This window comes from Manis pentadactyla, chromosome 3, assembly GCF_030020395.1.
Source record: "Manis pentadactyla isolate mManPen7 chromosome 3, mManPen7.hap1, whole genome shotgun sequence".
In the NCBI taxonomy this organism is placed as follows: domain Eukaryota; kingdom Metazoa; phylum Chordata; class Mammalia; order Pholidota; family Manidae; genus Manis; species Manis pentadactyla.
This window is the reverse complement of record NC_080021.1, coordinates 220,447,918-220,470,621: the sequence shown is the minus strand read 5'-3', so window position 1 is coordinate 220,470,621 and position 22,704 is coordinate 220,447,918. Positions and strand designations below refer to the sequence as shown.

At 57.8% G+C, this 22,704-nt stretch overlaps 1 protein-coding gene across 4 annotated transcripts in view; it reads right to left on the bottom strand.

The window, feature by feature from the left end:
* NACC2 (NACC family member 2) overlaps window positions 1–22,704 on the bottom strand; it is a 61,151-nt gene that overhangs the window by 28,710 nt on the left and 9,737 nt on the right. For 2 of the 4 annotated variants that reach the window (XM_036901543.2, XM_036901546.2), the window contains exon 2: window positions 876–1,819. In XM_036901543.2, the coding sequence (XP_036757438.1) occupies window positions 876–1,755 (880 nt within the window). In that variant the 5' untranslated portion in view covers window positions 1,756–1,819. Of the gene's footprint in view, window positions 1–875; window positions 1,820–3,111; window positions 3,231–16,465; window positions 16,581–22,704 lie in introns of those variants that run through there. The other 2 variants (XM_036901544.2, XM_036901545.2) reach the window with 2 other exon arrangements.

Here is a 22,704-nt window from a genome sequence, read left to right as displayed (position 1 = left end):
AAGGCCGAGACCTAGCCCTCCAGTCCTCAGCCATCTGGGGACCCAGCTTCCCCAGGCCCCCAGCCTGGGGCGTCACTTCCTGCCAGCACCATGTCCTCGTTCTGTCCACTGGACATGGGCTCTGCATGCAAACCAGGCAGGCAGCAGGTCTAGGCGCATGGCCAGCTTTCGGGGAGCACAGAAGGCAGGGGGCACCTGATGTGGGGTCTAGCTGTGGGACCCTCTGCCCAGCAAATCCCAAAGCGTCTCAGGCCCTGTGATGTAGTCTGTGACACCAGGCTTCTCAGGCTAGGGCAGCCTGGGTTTATACGTCCCAATTGGGCAGCCCCCCGAAAAAATAAGGGTGGGGGGCAGCTCGGGCGGGCCCGAGGTACTCTCTGGCTTCACGGAGGGTTAGAGGGAAGGCAATCCACATGGGCAGGGAAAGGGCTGAGGTCAGAGGTAATCAAGACAGACCTGCTGGGCCCCTCAGAGTGCCAGGCACTTCACAGAGAGGGACACTGGGGCCTCAGGCAGGTCCCTCACCCAGGCCGTCCTACACCCACTGCAGCTTCCAGCGAGCTTTCACTCGGCTGAACCCTTTCCCGCGAGAGGACCCCTCATCTCACCCAGTGTCGAGTTTCCAGTCCTCAGCTGAGACCCCGAGACTGACCTGGGCCCTGCTCCTGCTAGCTCGTCCCGCCTGGGCTGGGGTCCCCCCCGTACACCAGCACAGCAGCCTACTGGGCTGTCCTGGCCCCCGACGTCCCAGAGAGGCTGTGAGAGCCACAGGGCAAGGGTCAGGTTTGTGCATGCACACAGGACCTAGGCTGCACCCCTGCCCGCCGGCGGGTGGCCACGGCAGCAGCATGGGGCCAGGCTCCCGCCGCTGTTACCTGCGTAGCTGCCGGTGGCCTTGATGTACATCTGGCCGTACTGCTCCTCCACCATGGTGTCGTAGGCCTCATCATCCTCCTCATCCTCCTCGTTGTGGTAGGAGGTCGGGCTGTCGGTGGTGGGCAGGCTGCTGGCCCCCGGACTGGTCCGCTCCCCCTGGGAGTAGGGCACCGGCTGGGTGCTGGGGATGAGGGCGGCCAGACTGGGCACCCCGTAGTAGGAGACCCGGGGCAGCTTGAGAGGGGCCGCGCCCGCCACCGCCCCAGCACCCGCCAGCACAGTGGCGCCATCCCGGGGCCCCGTCTCTAGTGGGCGCTTGGGGGCCAGGCCCAGGCCGGCAGCGGGTGGCAGCTCCACGGCCTCGTGCTTCACTCGGGTCAGCAGCGGGATGGGCACAGAGGGGGACACATAAGGGGGCGCGGCGGCTGGCTGCAGCTGGGTGCAGGGGCTTTGGGGCTCGGGGCTGGCATCCTCGATCACGGCGGTCTGTGAGTCGCAGTGGGGCGAGCTGACCTTGAACATGAGGTCCGTGCCACGCTCCACGATGTGCTGGATCTGCAGGAAGCCGGCCGTGTACATGACCACGAGCTGCTCGCTGGCCGCCATGGTCAGCCTGCCCGTATAACAGAAGGACAGGATCTGCTGGAAGCAGGCGGGCGGTACCGTGCCCGGCAGCTCGAAGGCGCTCTTGCTATTGCCGCTGAACAGGTCGCGGAAGTAGAGGCTGCTGGCGGCCAGGACAGCCCGGTGGGCCTTGAAGGCCTGGCCCTTGACCACGATGGACACATCACAGTACAGGCCCAGCAGACGCTGCTCGTTGAGGCAGCCGAGCACAGTGTTCCCGAAGTTGGGGATCTCGATGTGCAGCATCTGGGACATGGCGGGTGGGTGCGAGCGGGCACGCCTCGGACTCTCAGCACGGGGCGGCCCAAGCGGGACACATCTGCGGAAAAGAGGGTGCGGGAGACACTGCGGTCAGGGTCCCGGGTGGGCTGCGGCCCGCCCGCTAAGGGCCAAGCTCCATATCCCGCCCCACGGAGGGCTGTGGAGAAGCGCTCTGCCCAGGCTCACTCATGGCCTCCTCTACCACTGCCCCCCAAAGCCTGAACAACCCAGAGGAGGTCTTGGGGCCGACCTGCTCTGGCGGACCCCGGCTCAGCACTTGGCCAGCACAGCACGGGATGCTGGCAGCCCTGAGATGCATTCCCCACTGAGCCCCCCACAGAGAGCTTGAGCCCTCGGGGCCAGGGGACACCCGGTCTCAGCAGCAGATGAGAACAGAGGCCTGCCCCACAGCAGGGCTGGGGGAGGATGGATGGGCGGAAGGGCAGGGCCAGGGCAGCTCACCCCGTGGCGGCTGGGAGGGGCTGGGGCAGCAGGCCCCCGCCTGCACAACTCTTCTCCCAGGGGGAAAAAAGTTAGCACAGGGGCCCAGAGCGAGGAAGTCCCCCGGGGGTCTCTCGAGGCTCTGGTTTCTGGTTTGTTTTCCCTCTTCTCCCTCAGAGCAGCATGCCAAGGGCCAGCAAGTAGGCAGCTCTGCCCAGTGGCCCAGAAGCCACCGGTCCCCTTGGCCCCCTGCAGAGGTGGGCAAGGGGTGGGGGCACCCTGGAGAGTGAGCAGAGTCCAGGAGAACCCAGCGGGTCTGAAAGGTCTCTGCCACCTCTGCCCCCTCCCGGCAGAGGACGTCCCGCACCACAGGGGCTCCCCCAGGACCCCGAGCGGCCGGAAGGGACCTGGCTGGACCAGGAGTCGGGAGCCTGCCGCAGCCCCACCGCACACCCTCCCAGTCCCCCAGCTTCCAAAGCCGGCCAATCGCTGCTGGCTCATTCCCAGCCCAGGTGACGAAAGGGGTCATGGGGAGACTGGGGGGAGGGACCAGGAGGGCTCCCAATGCTGCCAGGCACCCCCTAGGCTGGGGACGGGGCTCCCACAACGTGGATCTGATGCCCGATCAGGGATGCGTGCCGAGGACGGACGGGCCGGAGAAGGCGCTGGCCCAACTCTGCGAGCCGGTGCCGCACAAAGGGCCGCTCTGTCCCGCAGAGGAAAGTGCAGGCGGCCGCAGAGGCGCCGGGCAGGCAGGAGGGGCGAAGGAAGGCGGAGCACCAGGACCCCGGCAACAGGAGTTGGGCGGATGGGCGGCCGTCCGTTCGCAGGAGAGCCCGCAATGCCCCCGCTGCGGAGAAGTTGCGGGTCCGGCCGGCCGGGTGGCACCGGCCAGTGGGGGAGACCTACCTTCGGCTGCTGCTGCCAGTGGCCCGGCAACTGCCTGCTCAGCCTGGCAGGGGTAGGCTCGCCAGCTGCTCCGGGAATGCAGCAAACGGAGCGGGAGCCCTTGGGGTGGGGAGCCGGGAGGGGGGGGGCAGAGAGTCTCGGCGCTGGGCTCAGCGGCCGCAGCTCAGCTGCACCCAGCCCAGCTCTCCGGGGCAGCACACAGCATCTCAATGAAGAGGCCGGATGCAGACGGACATTCAGGCAGCTCTCGGGAATGAATAGCCGCCTTTGATTTGGGAGCTGAAGTAAATGCCAGCTCCCAGCCCCAGCTTTAAAAACAGTGGAGTGTTGGTGCCAGAGGAATGCACGGCTCCGGGTGTTGGTACAAGACAGACTTTTGATGACTCACTGCAATGCAAACAAAGATGGCAGAAATACTGTACTGTACGCGGAGCAATGCTTCGTGGTGCCACGGCAACTGAGACAGCCTGGAAATTTATAGTGCAGTTTTGCATATGAATTACCCAGTAAACTGCCGCCCTGCCATCCAGTACAGCCGAGTGTCAAAGCATCTAAACTATTCCAAACAGTCTGCAGGGCTGGCAGAGCCGCCCAACTCCTTCGGGGAGGGGCAAGGGGGCGCACGGGTGGTGGGGGGAGGAGGAGGGAGATGAGAAGATGAGACAGAAAGAGAAGAGGAGGCCCAGAAATGGATGGGCAAGGCAGAGGTCCAGGGCCCATGGGCACCTGGCACCCCGCCCACAGTGCCCCCTCCTTCTCCTTGGGGTCCCACAGCAGCAGGCCCAACCGGACACCCCCATCTCGCCCAGGGAAGCCACCCTGTCCCTAACCCTCCAACCTGCGTCCGCTCCTTTGTGAAAAAGCAACTTTGAGAGCCCAGTGGGGCCAGGCCCGTGGAGGCAGAGGCGGGCAGCCAGGAGCCCCTCACGGGCCAGCCCAGCAGCACCCCCAGGTAACAAATGCGGCTGGGCTGCCCTGGGGGGCTCCAGGGGGCTGACCTCTCCTGACCCTTCCCTGGGGAGGGGGCGGCTCTGCCCTGCACCACCTGTCCTGCTCCAGAGGACAGCACCTTGTTCTAGGCTCCCGCCTCCACCTGATGGACTGTGCGGGCCTGGGAACAAACCACTGGCCCGCCCAGCCTCACTTTCCCCTCCTGGCACCAACTGAGGCCTGAGAGAAGCACACTCAGCCTACAAGAAGGGGCAAACCTGCAGAGGGCCAGTCTGTCCCCCACAGCACCCAGCACTGCCCCCTCACCTGACAACTGGCGGCTGGAGTCGGGGGAGGCTGGGCCACAGGCAGCAACTCCCCCGGCCCCCTCTCCACAGCAGCCAGAGGCAAGAAAGGGCCATCTGGCGCCTCCCCATTCACACAACAGGGACTCAGCATCTGAGACCAGATAAAAAGCCCCTGAAGGGGAGCAGGAAGAAGCCCAGGTGTGAGCAGGGCCGGAGGTGCAATCGGCAGGTGGCTCTGTGCCCCCACACACAGGGCGATGACTGTGACTGGAGCACTGACAGCAACGCACTCCCCCCACCCCCCACCCCCCGGCTGCTCTGGGCACCTGGGGGGCCAGGCCTCCTGCCCAAGCCCCACCCCACACCAGGCAGGCTTCAAACCTGGGCTCAGCCTCCACCCATCGGCAGGTCAAATTAAAGGAGCGCAGGTCCAGTGGGTGCTCGAGCAGGCTGAGCACAGAGGGGCTGCTGGCCGAGCCTGGTCAGCAGTGGGGCAGGCTTCAGGGCCAGGCCTAGGGCACCAGACCCTCGGCGTCGGCCCTGACTCCCTCTGGGAAGCTGCACGGGGCCGTGGACAGCCCCTGCTGTGGCTGGAGCACCGCTGCTCCCTGCTGCCCCAGGCGGCAGCAGGCCCACATGCCCGGGTCTGCACACCACCCCACCAGCCCACCTTTATCTGGACCCGAGAGGCCTGGCCTTGGGGAATCTCCTGCCAGAAGCCGTGGGGTCCCCAGACTGGGCTATGTCATCCCAGTGGTCCCCTTTTCCTGGAGCAAACAGAAAAACCAATGGCCCCAAGACAAGGGGACACAGCGTCATGTGCCCACCCAGCCACAGGTCCTAGCTGACAGGAGGGGACAGTGTGAGGCCCTCAGGGCCTGTATGCCTTCCAACCGTGGGCCTGTCAGTATGGTTCAAATCTGGGTCCTGCCAGGCACCACCCCACATGCCACGCCTGGCACCAGCCACTTGGTAGACAAGCCAGGCCTCAGCAAATGACCGCACATCTGTATGCACACCTGTCAATTAGGGGTCAGGCGACCTCAGAAGGTCATCACAGAGCCCAATATCAGTAAGGCCCTCAGCTCAAGGCCGGCACACCTCGCCCCAGTAAGCTGCACTGGGGACTCTCACCTGCTGAGACCTGGGAGGAGGGCAGAGCAGAGGTCCAGGTGGGTGTCTGTCAGCGTCCGCCGGCCTCAGCCAGAGTCCACACTTCAGAGGCCGGAGACCTACAGCTGGGGGTCCAGACTGCTCACCCAGAGGGGGCCCATTATTCTGCTGAAAGGTGACGGGCCGTCTGGTCCCTGGGGACCTAGGACAACAGTTGCCGTGTCCTCAAGCCACCTTCTCAGGTGAGGCCGCCGCCCCGCAGCCTATGAGCACCAGCACAAGCTGGTTTTAGGTTGCTTTCTTAGAAACCTCGGCCGGACAAAACAAAGCTGAACTTTAGGAGAAAAGAATAAAATAAAGGCTTGGTTTATGCACCCAGGGCTGCAAAACGCCAAACCAGGAGCCGCCCTGCGTGCGATGGCCAGAGGGGGACGCGCCAAGGGCTGGGCTGGACTGGCCTCCTCGCCTCTCCCTGAAGCGGGCCAGCGCCACTGGGACCACCTCCCTGCGCCTGCTCCCTCACCCCCTGCTTCCCAAGCAATACCTGTTCTGTTTCCTTCCACAGCTTGACCTGCCATGCCCACTGGCTTCCAGAAGGTTCTGAAGAGCCAGGATCAGAGATCAGATCAGAGATCCCTAACTTTGTTCACCTTGGCCATCCTCAAAGCCACTGTACCACAGAACCCTCCTCCACATAACACCCTTCAGAATGGAATCCACTTGGGGGAACCCCCGCTGATGCCACAAAGCCAGAGTCCAGTCCCTGCGGCCGTGGCAGCCTCAGGCATTCCCCACCTAACACAGACGCCAAGACACACACACACACGCCCCCACAATGAAAAACTATGGACAGCCAGGGGGGTCTTCTCTGTGGACCCTCCCTTGGGAACAGGGGGGATCCAGGCAGGCCCTGGGCTTAAGGCTGTCAACAGCTCCTCCCCACCCCTGCAGGCAGCATAGCCGAAGGTGGACACGGAGAAGTGGCCCCAAGATCTGCAGACACTCCCCTACACAAGGTCTGAGGGAGTGACAGGGGCCTCAGGCCCTAGGGCCCAGGCAAGATGCTGACGAGTCCAGGTTCTCGGGGGGTGCCAGGCCAGGGCCAGCCATGCTGGACTCCAAGTGCACCTGGGTCCCTGCGCCAAGCACCTGGGGGAGCAGGGTCTCAGCAGATACCAGAAACACACCGAGGGCCTCCCATGGGAGCCAGGAGAGGGTGGGCAGTCCCAGAAGAAGCCAGCTTCCAGGACACGGCTCCACAGTCCACAGGTCCTGGCCAGAGTTCCACAGAAGCCCAGCTGGGACCCCACCGCTCCCCACGTGCCCGTACTCCTAGGCCCCAGGCCCTTGCAGAACAGGCAGAGGAATGCAATGTTTAATTTCCACAGGATCAACACCAGCAAGGGACAGAAAGGTGAGATAAACGAAATTAAATAAAATTATTGCACAAGATTTAATTTCACCAATCTAATAAGAGGTCTGGACCTCAGCAAGTACACAGCTGTTAAACACACCCCCAGCTGGAGAGGAGGAAGGCAGGTGCATCAGGAAACGCCCTGGTGGGGAGAAAGGGGTCCCTCTGGCCACCCTGCCTCTCCTGCCCCAATCGGGATTCCTCCCTGCCCAGCTGCCAAGCCCTGCCAGCTCAGGAGAAGCCAGTCTGGTAACAAGGACACCACCCGAAAGTCAGAGCACTCTGGAGTCTGGTGCAAGGCCCCAGCGGCCACATCCCCCGGGACGGTGTCTCGCAGAGGCAGGCAAGTTGCTCCGAGAACACACGTGCATCGGGGCGTCAGGAGTGCAGCCGGGCTGTGCACTGGAGGCTGTTAAGAGAGAGGAGGGGCAGTGGGCAGGCGGGCTGCTCACTTTGGACCGCAGCCTGCAGAGCAATCACCTCCGCTCCTCAATCACGGCACAGGCTCCTTGCCGGCCTGCACGAGGGAACCTGCTGCCACCATCTGGGTAATGCCCTGGCTGGGCTGTGCCCTCTGCTCTTCTGAGAGCCTGGGGGCGGCCCAAAGGCTGACCCCTCAAGGGTTGAGGTGCCCACTATTCTCAGTGAGGCAGCCCTGCTGATCTCCTGGGCTTGGCGAGGCACCGATGGGTTTGGGTCTCAGGTTTGCATTAGACTTTCAATGCATCATAAAGTAAGGCTGAGCCACCTTGAGGCTGACGGGGAGGCCAGCCGTCCCCGCTTCCCCCGCTCCCCCCGGTCCCCAACAGCCACTGGCACCAGCTACTGTGTGCTCGCCTCCAGGGCACTAAGGCCCCACGAGAGCCAGCTTGCACCCTGCACACTGTACCACCCTCTCCGGCTTCCTACTCTGCACACATCACCCCAGGCAAGCTCTGGAGAGTGAGGACCGACCCCGCTGGACAGAGGTGCATCCTCAGGACTGCGGTGGAGATGATGCCCACCTCAGCCTCTGTACTGGAGTCCCAGTGCCGAGGGGTGGGGGCCCAGGCCCCTGGGAAGCCTGCACCGCAGCCTGGGGCTGTGATGCGGCTCTAACTGCAGTAACCAGTGTTTGCCTGAAAGCTTTTTTTTTTCCAAGTGGAGGAGGGCGGTGTGCCAGAATGTGCACTTATCAGTCCTCTCACCGCCCCAAGGAGAGCCAGACGCGGGACTGGTCCTCAGAGAGGCTGGCACACAGGCTCCTTCCACCAGGATCAGGGCCGCCACACGGCACACCCACCCCCAGACCCTGAGGGCAGGACCATGGGGTCAGGCCAGGACAGGCCAGACACCCCACCAGGGACAGCGGGTCCTGTGTTCTACAACGCGTGGCCTACAGGGGGCTCTGATGATGGTGCAGTCCAGGGGTCTGTGTGGTCCAGCCCAGCCCACATCCTGTGGCCCCTGACCCTCTACCGCCTAGCAGGCAGGACAGCCCGCCATCAACATGCCAGCCTCTGACTCTCCATTCGGGAATATTCTGACCTCCGTGTGGGTGTGCGGTCAGGGGGCCGAAAACAGGGCATGAAGCTAAAGGTGGGGAACAGCGGGTCACCCAGGGCAGGGGCCTGAGGGCAGCCCGAACAGTTGCAGAGTATTTCCCAAGAACGAAGCAGTGTTTTGAGCAGAGCCGACAATCTCTCTCACCCGTATTTGTAATTTAAATACCGTAAGCTTGAAGAGTGTCTCCCTTGGGCACGGTTTAATAACTTCAGAAACCAGCTCCCCGCGTGCAGCACGCCCTCCTCCTCCCACGGGCAGCAGCAGGGTCTCCCCTCGGCCCAGGCTCGGCACTGAGGGGGGCTGCCTGCAGCCGGTCCCGAGGGCTGCTCCCCGGCCGGGCGCTGCCTCCGGGCAGTCCAGCGCACCAGGCCCTGTGCAGCACCCAGCTCATTAGCAGCAGCGACTCCAAGGACCCCCGCCTTTAATATTCACGGCTCTCCTCATCTGCATGTCGAGCCATAAATAGTCGAGGTAACACAAAGCTCCCCGCATTTCTAATTACACTTAAAAATCGAATGTAAATCAGACAGACACAGAAATCCTAAATCAGCGCTAGGGGTGGGGGTACAATTACGCAGAGACGGGGGCCACACCATGCCAGCCCAGCTCCGGGGAACCCCCTGGCCAGAGCTGGGGGCGGACCACTTGCCTAGCCCACCTCACCCATGCTGGCCCTGAAGAGACCAGTGTGGGGCGGGGGGCAGCACAGGGGGCTGCCCACAGCACCTGAGGACCCCCTCCCCAGGGCCAGCCAGCCTGTCCCATCTCCTTCCTGAGGTCTCCCGGCACTGTGTGACCACCCCACACAGGTGCCCAGCTCTCGGAACTCCCCCAGCATGTGGTTCAGTCCCCAGATGGGGACTGGCCCTGATTTCCTGTCCTGCTGGGCACCAGCCCTCCACCTGCTCAGCTGTCCAGAACGATGCAAGGCTCACCCAGCAGCTGAGAATGGTGGAGAAGGGAAAACTGCCCCCACCCCTGGGGCAATGTCCCAGCCTGAGATCAGCAGGGATCGTGGCAGAACACCTGGCCTCTGGAGGGCTGGAGGACCCGGCACGGCAGGTCTCCTGAGCCCCAAAGCGGCTCAGCCCTGCGAGGTGGAGTGGGGGTGGGGGCTCCGCACTGCCCTCCCCATCTGCAGGGAGACGCACCCAAGGGACCTACAGAATGGGAGGTTCTGGGCCTGGGAGAAGGGTGAAGACACACCGGCTGTTCAGCGCCCTGGACGGCACCAACACCCACAAGTGGGCGCCAGAAGGGCATCGGACACACAGACCTCAGGGCCCCCGTGGGCTCAGCTGCACGAGCCATGGCAGGTGACCCGCCATCTGCCCAACCCGGCCCCCATCAGAGCCCAGCTGTGCACACCCACCTCCTTCCCTCCAATCAGACCCCAAACACCCTGATCCTGGCCCCCAGCTGCAGCCAAGACCCAGGAGTCCAGGAGCTGGGGCCCCAGGGCTGGCGCACCCCTGCTCCTCCTGGGGTGCACTGGTGGGGCCATCTCAGGGGACTCACAGGCGCAAGTGACACGGGGGCTACCCTGCTCTGCCTTTAGAGGAGACAGAGATGCCTGCTGCCCGCATCTGCCTGGCATCATGCCCAGAGCTATTTTTAAGCCCATTTACTAGAAATCCCACAAATTAAAGGAAATATGGATAATGCAGTAAGAATCCTGGGGGCCGAATAAAAGCTACACATAATTGTCCTCGTGCTCCAGTGTGAGAATCTTAACCACAAACCCAGTGCTCCCCAAAGCCCTCGTGCCACACGGAGGCGTCATGGTGTGTAAAGGAGAGGGGGGCGGAGTCCTGCGCCGCTCCAGCACGGGCCGCGGCTTACAGCCGGGGCCATAAAAGTAATTACTGATATGAAAAATAAAGCTGATGAACTCAAGGGCCAGCTTTAGGGCCTGGGAACACCCATTACTGAGCACCCAGCGGTTCTTCCTGGAAGGTGGTACAGCTGCAGGCCCCGCTCCCCTCCTCCCTGGGGTGCCTGGCTGGGATGGGGTCCGGCCTCGCCAATGCCTGACCCTGGGGAGGTCACAGCCGTGAGCCTCCCCACCACTTCTCGAGGCTCCCACAATAAGCCAGTGGGGGGACACACTGACTTCCCTGAAACAGAGGCCAGGGAGAGGGCTGGCCAGCCAGTTTGCCCAGGAAGGAGGGGCTCTGGGCTCCTACCAGGAGGGGTCGGGGCCCCAGGGCAAGCTGCTGGGCCGAGGTGAGGGGTGAAAGGCCTTAGGTGCGGTCCCCAGGAATCAGGCCCAGGCCTGTTGGCCTCCAAGTCCAGGGGCTCATCTGGCAGGCTTGCCGCACCTCCAGGGGGACGTCAGGACAGAGGACAAAACATGACAGGGGCTGCTGGTGAGCACTGCAGACGCAGCTGGGTGGGCACCAGGTCCCCTGAAGCCCCATGGAAGCCTCAGGGCAGGTCCTCGCCAGCCCTGCCGCCCATCCCCACCTGCCTAGTGTGCAGCTGTCCGGGTGTCCAGCTGGACCCCACACCAGAACCTCCCCCAGGGCATCCTCAAAGCCCACCCAGACCCACATGCCCCGACTGTGTGGGCGAGGGGTCTGTACAGGTGGAAGAGGAGGGGTGTGTGTCTAACATCCCGATCCTCGGCCTGCAGTCACACTGTTCATGCCAGGCTGTCAGCTGAGGGCCGTGGCCCAATGGAACCGGGGCATCCTAGGCTGGCACGGAGGTGGGGGCAGAGCGAGCAGCACCAGGTGGGCTGAGCTCCTCCCCAGGCCGACCCCCCGCCAGCTGCCGTGCACCAGTCCCACTGAGGTCGCCCCAGAATCCCACGGAGGTCTCAGAAGCCACAGCTGTGAGCTCACATCCTGCCAGGCCGGGCAGGTCATGAGCCCCTCCAGGCCCTTGGACCTACAGTGGGCACTGTGAGGGGAGGCTCCCATGTGCCGGACACTGGCCTTCCCGGCCTGCAGACCACAGGACACAGGCTGACGCTCACCAGGCCCAGCTGCAGGGCCAGCCTCTCACTGGGGACCCTGGCCGGTGAGGGGTCCGCTGGGAATTCAGCCTACAGGAGAGGCTGGGGGCAGAGGGAGGGCTGAACCCCAGGAGCAGGGAGGCAGGACAGAGAACGGCAGGTGGACCGGACATGCCGCTCTTGCCATAGAGGGGCCAGGGAAGCCCCAGATCCCTCGGGCCTCCCCAGCCCCCAGCTGGTCAGGAAAGGGCCGGATGGGAGGCCCCTCAAGGCCCTACAAGCAGGCAGGCTCGGAGAGGGGAGCAAGCCCACGAGACCCATCAGCTCAGACGGAGGCAGACCACTCAGCACCAATGCCTGGCAATAAGCCAACTGCTGACCCGCATTCCTTCGTGTCCTGGGGGGCACAGGCCTGTCCCCCGCAACGGTCTGGGAGGGCTGGCCTTTGACTCACTCTCTTCCCATGCTTTGCCAAGTTATGTACCAACTTGCTCATTTTTGCCCAGGAAAGATGCAAAGGTTTCTTTCCATAGCAGAAGACAAAGATGCAGGGCTTCATCCTGCAGGACGTCCGCAGGTCCGGGCCTAGCCCGGCCAGCCCAGGAGACGGCGGTTCTCCTTTCCTCGAGGCCTGCAGTGCCTCCCCGCCAGCTTTGCAACCTGCTAGCAGCTCCTTCACTGCGAGCTCAGTACCTCGTCAACACATACTCGCTTTGATTTGTGTGAGGACTCCACCGGGCCCCCAATGGCTCAGCTGCAGAGCTGCTCACACTGGCCAGCCCAGCTCCTCCCGGCATGCGTGCCAACCCCGGGGTGGACCCAAGAGACAGCAGACCTCGGCCTCCGCTGACTCTTTCTCTGTGTTTATTGGTTATTGGTTTGTTGGTTTATTGGTTATTTTTCAACCAGGACTGTTCTGTTTCCGGCTGTTGGTCAGGTCTGTCGGTGCACAGGTATCTGTCTAACCTGAGGTTTGGGCCCCGTCCCTTTCTGTGCTGCAGACCAGGATGAGCAGCCACTGAGGACCATTAGGCTGGTCTCGGCCGCGCCGTCCAGGGCACCCCAAGCAAGCCAGCAATGGCGGGGGGCTGGCCTACCAGTCTGATCCTGCCAAGACTCCAGAGTGTGGACGAGGGGCATCTCATCGGCCCCTATCGGCCCCCTGATGGTCCATCAAAGAGCAGTTCATGTCCACTGCAAGGAAAACCTGCCGCAGGCACAGGGAGGGGCGCCACCTTCCAGGCTCACCGTGTCCAGGCCCGAGACGAGCCCTTCCTCACACTGGGTGGGATTTTTTCCTACCGCTGAAGTGTATTCATGACCTGCAGAATCTCTTAGAGAGACCTACCTTCATGAGCTAGTAGACAAGGAGCAATTTCATAAATTCGGTATTTTCAGAATTCCCAGAATATATAAAGAAAGGAACTCCTGTATCTTAAATGAGCTAGCATTTAAGGGCAAGCGGACCCTTTCCAGAGGAACTAGGAGCTCAAAAAGCACTTCCACACAACGCTCCAAATTCCCACAGTCAAGGGGGACACCGAGGGCAGATCAAGCTACTTGGATAACGTGAGTTAAAAAAACTTGATGTCTTCCCTGACTTATAAATCCAGCTCTTTTTTTCTTTTCCAAGACCTGGATGTGTTTTCTCATGAGGAAAGTAGCTAATCTGAGTTTCCCAAACTCCTTACATACTGCTCCGCCAATCAGAAATGCTAGCGTTACTTTGACATTACAGTCAAGATTACTAAAAAGACACAATTTAGAGTCAACTAGGTTGAATAATTCTGACAAACTGACATCAAAGTTATTAATTGGTAGATTTTTGCTTCCGGGAATATGGAACACTGGAATACTGGAGTGTTGCTTTAAAATCCCTACCAGGTAATTCTCACATCTGTCTCCTAAAAACATGTAACACATAAACAACACATAAAAATGCTCAGTACATAAAAAGCACTCAACAAACTAGGAATGGGGGAAACTTCCTCAACCTGATGAAGGGTGTTATATGAAAAAGTCACAGCCAACATCACGCTCGGTGTTAAAAGCCTGAGTGTTTCCTGTTCAGGTCAGAACAAGGCAAGGAGGACAACACCGTTCTAGAGGTTCTAGTGCAGGCAACTGGGCAAGAAAATGAAATGAATTGGAAAGGAAAAAGCAAAACATGTCTACATGTAAAATGCCATGGTCTTGTATAAAGAAAATTCTAAAGAACCAATCAAGTCTAATAAAATTAATAAGCAAATTCAGCAAGGTTGTAGGATATAAGATCAATATACAAAAAACAAAATGCACTTCTATACACTTAAAATGAACAATCTGAAAATGAATTTAGTAAACAGTTCCATTTATAATGACATTAAAGAGCACAAAATACTTAGGAATAAATTTAACAGAAGTAATGTAAAACGAATACTTTGAAAACTGTAAAACTTTGTTGAAAGAAACTAAAGATCTAAATAAATGGGAAGACATCCATGTTCAGGGATTAGAAAATCTAATACTATCAAAATGGGAATATCCCCAAATTGATCTACAGATTGAGTGCAATACTGATCAAGATCCCAGCTGACACCCTGCAGAATTGACAAGCCAATTCCAAAATTCACATGAAAATGCGAGGGACCCAAATAGACAAAACAATATTGAAAAAAAACAAAGTAGGAACACCTGTATATCCTCATTTTCAAAACTTTCCACAAAGCTACGGTAATCAAGACAGTGTGGTCCAGTATCAGGATAGACATATGAATCCAGAGCAAACTAGGTGTCTGTGGTTAACTGATTTTTCAGCACTGTACCGATACCATTCAAGAGGAAAAGAAGTCTTTTCAAAATATGGTGCCAGGACAATTGAAATCCACATGTAAAAAAGAATGAAGTAGGACCCTTAACCCACCATATTCAAAACTTAAAAGGAATTAATGACCTAAATGTAAGAGCTAAAACTGTAAAATTCCTAGAAGACAACATAGGGGTAAATCTTGTGGCCTTGGATTATGCAATGAATTCTTGGATATGACATCGTAAGTATAAACAGCAAAATAAAAAAATACCCGATAGATTAAACTTCATTCAATTAAAAAACTTCTCTGCTTCAAAGAACACCAATAAGAAAGTGAAAAGACAAAGAATAGGAGAGGAATATCTACAATACGCTTGATATGAAATTTGTATCTAGAATAAATAAAAAACTTTGACAACTCAACAGTAAGAAGGCACATAACCCAGTTTACAAATGGGAATAGCATCTAAAGAGACATTTCTCCAAAGAAAATACAAAGACGTCCAATATGCACACAAAGACACTCAACATCATTAGCCGTTAGGGAAATGCAAATCAAAATCACAGTGAGGGAACACTTCACACTCACTACGATGGTTACAACAAACACAGGCAGATAAAACTTACTGCTGAAGATGTGGTAGGAATGTAAAATGGTACAACCACTTTTGGAAAAGTCTGGAAGCTCCTCAAAGGTTAAAATACAGAATTACCATATGACCCAGCAACTCTACACCTAGGTATATACCTAAGAGACAAAACCTATGTCCATGAAAAAATTATGCATGAACATTCATAGCAATATTATTCATAATAACTAAAAAGTGAAAACAACCCTAATGCCCACCAATGAGCGGATGGATGAACGAAGTGCAGTCTACCCATACAATGGAATAGTATTCAGCCATAAGAAGGAACCAAGTACTAATAAATACAAGACATGGGCAAACCTCGAAAACATGCTAAGTGAAAAAAAACAGTCACAAACACCGTATGTTATATGACTCCATTTATGTGAAATGTCCAGATAATAGGCAATTTATAAAGACATAAGAGAGATCGGTGGTTGCTTAGAGCTGGGAGAGGTGGCGGCTCAGGAAGGAGGGAGGGGATGGAACTACCTGCTAGGAGGGATGGCACTTCTTTTTGGTGATGAAAATGCTCTAAAATCAATTGTGATAATGGTCACACAACTCTGAGTAGACTAAAAACCACTGAGTTGTACACTGTATGGATGAATTGTGTGGTTTATGAGTCATATCTCAATAAAGCTATTTCAAAAAGAAAAACAATTACAGATACATCAAAATGAAACCTTAAAAAATGTTCAAGTGAGCCACAGGAAGTAGGGAAAAACAGAAACAAGGAACAAATGAAAACTTAAACGGCAGACTTAAGCCCTGACACATCAATAATTCCATTAAGTGTAAATGCCCTAAATATGCCACTCAAAACACAGGGATTAGCAGAGAAGGTAAAAAGACTGTGACCCAATTATATGCTGTCTATAAGACATTCTCTTCAGATACGATGATACAGGCAAGTTAAAATGAAAAGGCTAGAAAAATATAAATAAGCCATCATGCAAACATAATTAACAGAAAGCAGGGGTTGCTATATCAAATAAAGCAGATGATTTCAGAGCAAAGGAAAATTACCAGAGATGGAGAGGTTCACAAAGATCAAAGGTTCAATCCACCCAGAAGACACAGCCATCCTGAGTATGAAACCAGACAAGAACAGCAAAATGTACACAGCTGAGGCAGACAGAACTACAAAAGAGAAGAGAAAGAGCAGACTACTTGCCAGGAATGAGACAGGGGCTATCACTACAGACCCTGCAGATGGAAAGAACAACAAGGTAGTTAATACGGACTTTACACACATGAACTCGACAACCTAAATTAAATGAACCGATTCCTAGGGAGGAAAAACTACCACAGTTCACTCGATATGAAACAGGATTCAAACAGCCTTACAACTATTAGGGTAACTGAATTTGTAATTTTAAAATTGTCAAAAAGAAATCTCAGAGCCGAGATGGTTTCCCTGGTGAATCCCACCAACTGTTGAAAAGAGAATTAACGTATTTGTACACAATCTTCCCCAGCAGACAGAAGAGGAAGGAACGCTTTCCAATTCATTTCAAGAAGCTTAGTATTACCCTGAGGTGGAAAACCAGACAAAGATGGTGCCACAAGAAGAAAGCTAGACCAGTGTCAGTCATGATACAGATGCAAGAATCCTTAACAAAGTATCAACAGACAGAAGTCAACGAAGTATCAAGAATTACACACCATGGCCAGGTGGGATTTACTCCAGGGAGGCGAGGCTGGTTCAGCACCTGAGAGCTGCTCAGTGTGGCCCGCCGCGTCAGGCTGATGAAAACCACACGAACACGCCACTCAGTGCCGAAGAAGCACCGACACCATTTGACATCCATGCGTGATCAAAAAAAAACTCTCAGAGACCTTCTTCAAGTTGACAAAGAGCATCTACAAAAATCTTACAGCTAATGCTCTTTCCCTACAATGGGGAACATGGCATGGACGTCTGTCCCCACCACTGACTCGACACAAAGCAGCAAAGCAAAAAAACGCACTCATGAGGAAGGACAAAATACAGCACCCCACTGCAGATGGCAGGATCGTCTGCAAAGAAAATCCAGGTAATCTAAAAAAAAAACTTCTAGAACTAGTAAGTGAGCTGATCAAGGCCACCGGATAGAAGATAAATATCTTTCCATGCCAGCCGTCACCGAAACAAGGAATGAGTGAGCACCTTCTAGTGCTCTGCACTGATTAGGCCACGTCCATGCCTACTGTTTAAGTTCTTTACTCCCCAAGTAGTTCAGGTTCCTTACAAAGGAGTTACTGATGTCTTAAGGCTGCTTAAAAAAACTGGATTGCTCCTCCAGTTAACAGACAGCCAGGCTAAAACCATTCATTGTTCTACTTAATCAAGTGTCCACATCTCTTCTGATAATGCTGCTGACTTTGCCTTCTCCAAACCAGACCCTAAAATAAATGAAGTTGGACTTTGCATTTGACCATTCTCTGTAGTTTCCCAAACGTTTGTTTCCAGCGTGCAAATCGGGGATGCTGGGTTTATTGTGTGTCGGTATTCTGCACTCCACAGTAGGGGCTGCCCGGGAAGCGGTGCCAAATCCCCGGCTGGCTTTCCTTGGGCTGGCAAGCGCCCCCGGCAGGAATGTAATTCTCACACGGCCCCTCCCAGGAGCTCGGGACTGGTCCCCCCCAACCCCACTGTCCATTTGTGTTCTTACTGGGCAGGGGACCGTAACCAAACCCTCATGCAATGCCCAGGAGAGGCCTCCCTCCAGGCTGGCACGGATGGGCTGTAAAACGAACTAATCCCGTCTGGCCATCAACAGGTGGCTTCTGCTCCCTGAAAGCTGCAGGCCAGAAAGAGGGCCGTCCACAAAGGCCATGCTTGCCCCTTAACAACTGTCACGCCCACCGAGGAAGGGACGAGGTCTCCAGATGCCTTCATGGCGGCGCGGTCATGGGCTCATGTTTAAGCTGGAATATCAGGGAAGAACACCCGCCCTATTCTAGGTCCACCTCGCACAGGAGCCTTGGTTCCAGACTAAAGGGAACACTGTGTACACGGCATGCCTGCTCCCGGGGCCTCGGGACTCAAGACAGTCTCTTTCCCTTTCATGGCAGAGGGTCCTGAAGAAGCCGGCCCCTTTCACATGCCGACGGGGCCCCGGACCAGCAGACCGGTGGCTGAGGCGGAAGCTCCGCACAGGGGGGGCCCCTGAGGACTCGGGATGGGCCGGAGCAGCAGTTTCCCAGACTGCACAGGCTCGGCCACCAGGCTCCTCCTGCTACGCTGCGCAATGGGCCACACGAGAGACGGCCACCTTTTAAAGCTGCTTGGAGAACACTTAGGGCCACAAAAGGTTACTGTCAAGGACAGTTGTCAAAAGCTTGGATATACGGGTGACTGTGTGCCCCTCCCACGTGATGGGGGGCTGTCCAGCTGGCCCACCAGGGTTGTTTGATTCAGAGGATTGTTTCATACCCATTTGATGTGCTATTTGATATTGATTACATCCCAGACTGTGACCAGTTAGCTTTTAGACTTGTGCCCAAAGAGATGCACATAATGATTTGTCCATTAGCAAAGAGAACCCCAAAAGGCCAAGTTTTCCTGCCCTGAAGGACATTGAGCAATCATGTAACTAACTGAAAAAGCTAAGCCCAGCATTCTTTCTTCGATGACTACAAATACTGAGTTCTTCAAAAGCTCTTAGCCAGCGTTTCTGTCCACACCACAGAGTATTACTCAGCCCTCAAAAGGAGGGCCGAGCACGCCACAGCACGCGTGGACCTCAGGGACGCCATGCTCCCCGTGAAAATACGAGGAGCACATATTTGCAAAGCAAAGGGTGTGCGGTCAGAATCTGTAAATGAAGAAAAGTAAACTGAGGAAGGAGGGAGGGAGGCAGAAGCCTCAACAGGCACTCCCCAAAGGGGCCAGGCGGGCGAGGCAGTTGTAGGGGAGATGCAGGGGGCCTCCCAGCACAGGCCACGTGGGCGACCTGCAGGGGGTCACCTGCACTGCAGCCCCAGAAGCTTCCTAGCAGGGGGTGCTCCTAAGAGCCCCAAAGTGCAAATGACCCAGAAACTGACAGCATCAGATTAGATCCTGAAAATGTGGGGACATCCCCCGAGGACCACCACCCACCAGGAAGTGCTCACCGGGCACCCCTGAACGTCAGAGTGCTGAGCAAAGCAGCGGACCCCAGCCCACATACACGATTCCAGAACAGCACACCCATCCAGGCACCAGAAGCCGGGCTGCAGTGGTGCAAGCAAGAGGGGTCTAGGGTTGCCCCCGGTCACACACACAGGTACACTGGCTGCATAAAAGTAGATCAAATCCTCATCCGGGATCTGGGAGCTGGTCTGTGGGTTGCACGGCTAGGCGTGCTTAAAACAGCCACCCACGTGGTAATAAAAGGTGAGCAAAAGCAGTTTGATGAATTTGAGTATTAGTTTGTACCTCATTACAAAGGTGTGCTCAAAACAAATATCATTATAGTGTTCTTTATCATACAATTTTCAGTATTGCATCTAGACAATCCATGCTGAAGTTTAAGAAAAAACTATTTGAAGGGTACAATCCCCCCAAGGGCCCCAGGCACCTCAATCCTGCACAGCAGCAGCCAGGGGCTCCCTGGATGCCCACTCCCCTTAGCCTAGAATTCCCAAACCTCAGTCCCTTGGCCTCAGAATCCTGCTTCCACTAGGAGGGCGGACATGTGGAAGGGCCCCTGAACCACCTAGGGAATTATTTCCATGGCCTCACCTCCAGATCCCTCGAGGCTTTTCTTTATTTAAGCTCAAGAGATACTGCTGCCCCCATTTTATAGATTGGGACACTGGCTCTGAGTGGGGAACTGGGACCTGGCTCTTAGGAGTGGACACAAGGCCCCTTCACCCAGACAGGACCCCAGGGCTCGATGCTCCTGGGCGGGAAGCTGATGAATGCAGTTGGGCCAGAGGACATGCCTGGGGTGCCCAGGCCGGCAGACACACGGGGCTGAGCAAGGCCTAGAGTGGGTGCGTGGGAAGGGCTGCCATCATGGGTGGGGTGGGTGCGTGGGCCCTGGCCTGGGCCCTGCAACCTGGGGGTTGGAGCACAGCCCACTACTCAGTCTCCACCACCTCCCGGGACGAGGGTGCCAGGGGCCCCGAGAGCAGCGGGGGAGGCTGGACCAGCACTCAGGAGCCCGGAGAGCCAGGTGCCACGGGCCCCATCCACGGTCACTGTCACCACATGCTGCAGCCGCCATGGCATCTCCAAGCCCCTAATGGTGCCCGTGGGAGCGCTGAAGGTAAATATGCTAATTTGGCTTCAGTCATGGCTTTTTCAAGTGCGCATTCTATCAGTTTAGGGCACAGAACCTGAGAACTAGTCATGTGTGTCTGAGCAGCCATCCTGGGCCTCAGAGATCTTGAGCATGAGCGGTCTGGGGGTGCCAAGGGGGCAACCAGGGAGGCCCGCCCCCCCAGCTCCCCAGTCCCGAGCTGCTGCGCCGACCTGCACATCAGGGCACCAAGCCCTGTGGGGTTGGCCAGTGGTGCGCCGTTTGGCTTCTGGGCAGCACGAGGCTGGGCTGGTGGGGAGGAGCCTGTGGACCCCGAGACACCCTGGGGAGGGCTGGCTCCCGGTCTTCAGCCCCATAGCCTGCGGGACAGGCCTGCCCTCTCGGCCAGCACACAAGGCACAAGGGAGTGGGAGGCCGCTGGGCTGCCTGGGCTGTGGATATCCCCTCCAACTACCACCCTGTGGGCTCCTGACAGGGGGCCCCCAGAGCCAGGCTGCCCACAGCAGTAGGGTCTGAAAATGCCATAAGCCCTCGGTGGACATCCCCCCAAGCGTGCCCAGGTGTGCCCCAGCCCAGGCGGCACAGGATTTAGCCAACAGAGGATGCTTTGCGAGACTCCCTTCGTTACTCAGTAGGGGGTCTCCTCTCCAGACATGGGAGTGGGGTGGCCTGTGGGTGGCACAAACACCACCCAGCCCACCAGGATCCCATGGCCCTCCTGCTGGTACACTTCCAGGTGAAAGGCAAAGTCAGTGAGAGGTAAACAGACCATGCCTCCAGCACAAGTCTTCGGTGGCCTTTCTAAATTCCAGAGTAAGTACCCATCACTGGTGGTCAGTCACCACAAGGACAGCCCTGGGGCGTCCCACTGACCTGGCTCCTCCAAAGCAGATGTGACCCCAGCCCCAGGAAGGCCTGCTCCCACACCAGCCTGGGCGGGGCCAGCGAGCCGGCTCCTGCCAGCTCCTCCAGGAGGCACGGCACCAACCCCATGGGTGCCCTCCAGGTGATCGGAGGGAAAGGAAGAGTGCTGGTCCTAAACACCACGGTGGGGGTCCAGGACCGCAAACAGCATCTGGGAAAAGAAACACGTTCACGCTTGCTCGTACATTCTGGGACCGACGAGAGACACAGGAATTCTCAGCACACAGACCAAACCAGACTCAGAACTGCCACGGCCACCTTGGGACCTGCCGGGCCCCGGGGGCCACTGGAAACTCACAAGGAAAGAACCATCAGGGTAGACACGGGCCGGCCGGCTCGCCTGGGCTCTGGACAGAGGCAGGATGGGGTCGGCGCGTGACCTTGGCCCACCTGGAAACCTGTGACCTGCCCCCATCACCCCCTTAGGCAACCCCAGCCGGCAAGCCTGGGGATGGGTGGGTCCTGGGAGCCAGCGACCGCCCTCTTCCCGGCAGTGGCGCCAGCTGCCCACCGTGGGCCATCAGGTGGGACATCCGCTTCCACAGTGAGCGCCAACAAATTTCCTCGTGAGGTTTCTTGGCCATAGCGACTGCAATGTCCTCTCAGCAGCTGGGGCTCTGAGTGACCCCGCCCAGGGCTCCGTTCCATTGTGACTATTATGGGAACGCAGTTAAGACACACCGAGGAGGAACCGAAACCTTCAGGAGCAGCCAGGGCCGGGGGAGGGACGTCCACCTCACGGCCAGGCCTGCACCCGCTGCCCGCCAGCCCACCTAGGACCAGAGCCCGGCCCCTTCCTGCTGGTCCCTCAGGCAGCCACCCCGACCCAGGGTGGCAGCCCAGGAGCACCCCGCCTTGGCCCCACCCACCAGGATGTGCCCGGCCCAGTAAGGCTGGGTGAGGGCAGGGCTCACCGCAGCTGTCCACGGGCTCCTGCCGCCTTTCCCCTGCCCACCCAGGGAGCCCCGCGTGACTATCAGTGGGTGCGCTGCCACTCCACCCTCACCCACTCGGCACCGGCACTGCCCTCAGGGTGCCTGCAGACACACCAGAAAGAAGCCAGGGCAAGGTCCCCCCTTGGCCCGAGGCAGCACCTCCTGCCCACAGCCCACCCCACCCCTGGGGCCCCTGCAGGGAAGGTCCAGCCTCGACAGGCCAGCAGGAGGAGCTGCCCGGCCCCACTCAGCAGCCAGGCCACCAGAGCCCTGGCCCCGAACTACGCTCCCCGACGTGTGGCGGGGAGGCCGGCTCACAGCAGGACCTGGCGTTTGCTTCCTTCCTTCTCCCCAGAGAAGAGCAGGCTCCCACAGCAGCTCACAGCATTTGCTAAGTGAACCCCCACGTACGGCCAGCCTTACTACGACTAGCATTTCATGCTGACTCCCTCAATCCCGTCAAATTTCCAAGCGAGAGCAATGACCCTGTGCGTCACGGCCACCATGACGCCCGCTCCGGTAGCCATGTGTGCTGACACAGAGGGCCGGCTGGTCTCGGTTCCCCGCAGAGAACTCCGAGTGTGCACACAGCCTCTCCGATTCGGGCTGGAGACCCCTCACGACCTCTTTCCCAGCTGACAGGGAGCATCCCACCAGACCGGACACAGGGGTGTGGCCCCCGACCCCCAGCAGAGAGGTGCCTGGAGACCGAGCAGCCTGGGCGGAAGGTCAGAGGGTCAGGGGCCCAAGCTGAGACCGGGGGACACGGGGACGTCCCGCTGCTCGGGCAGGCAGGGCTGCTACTCCTTCCAGG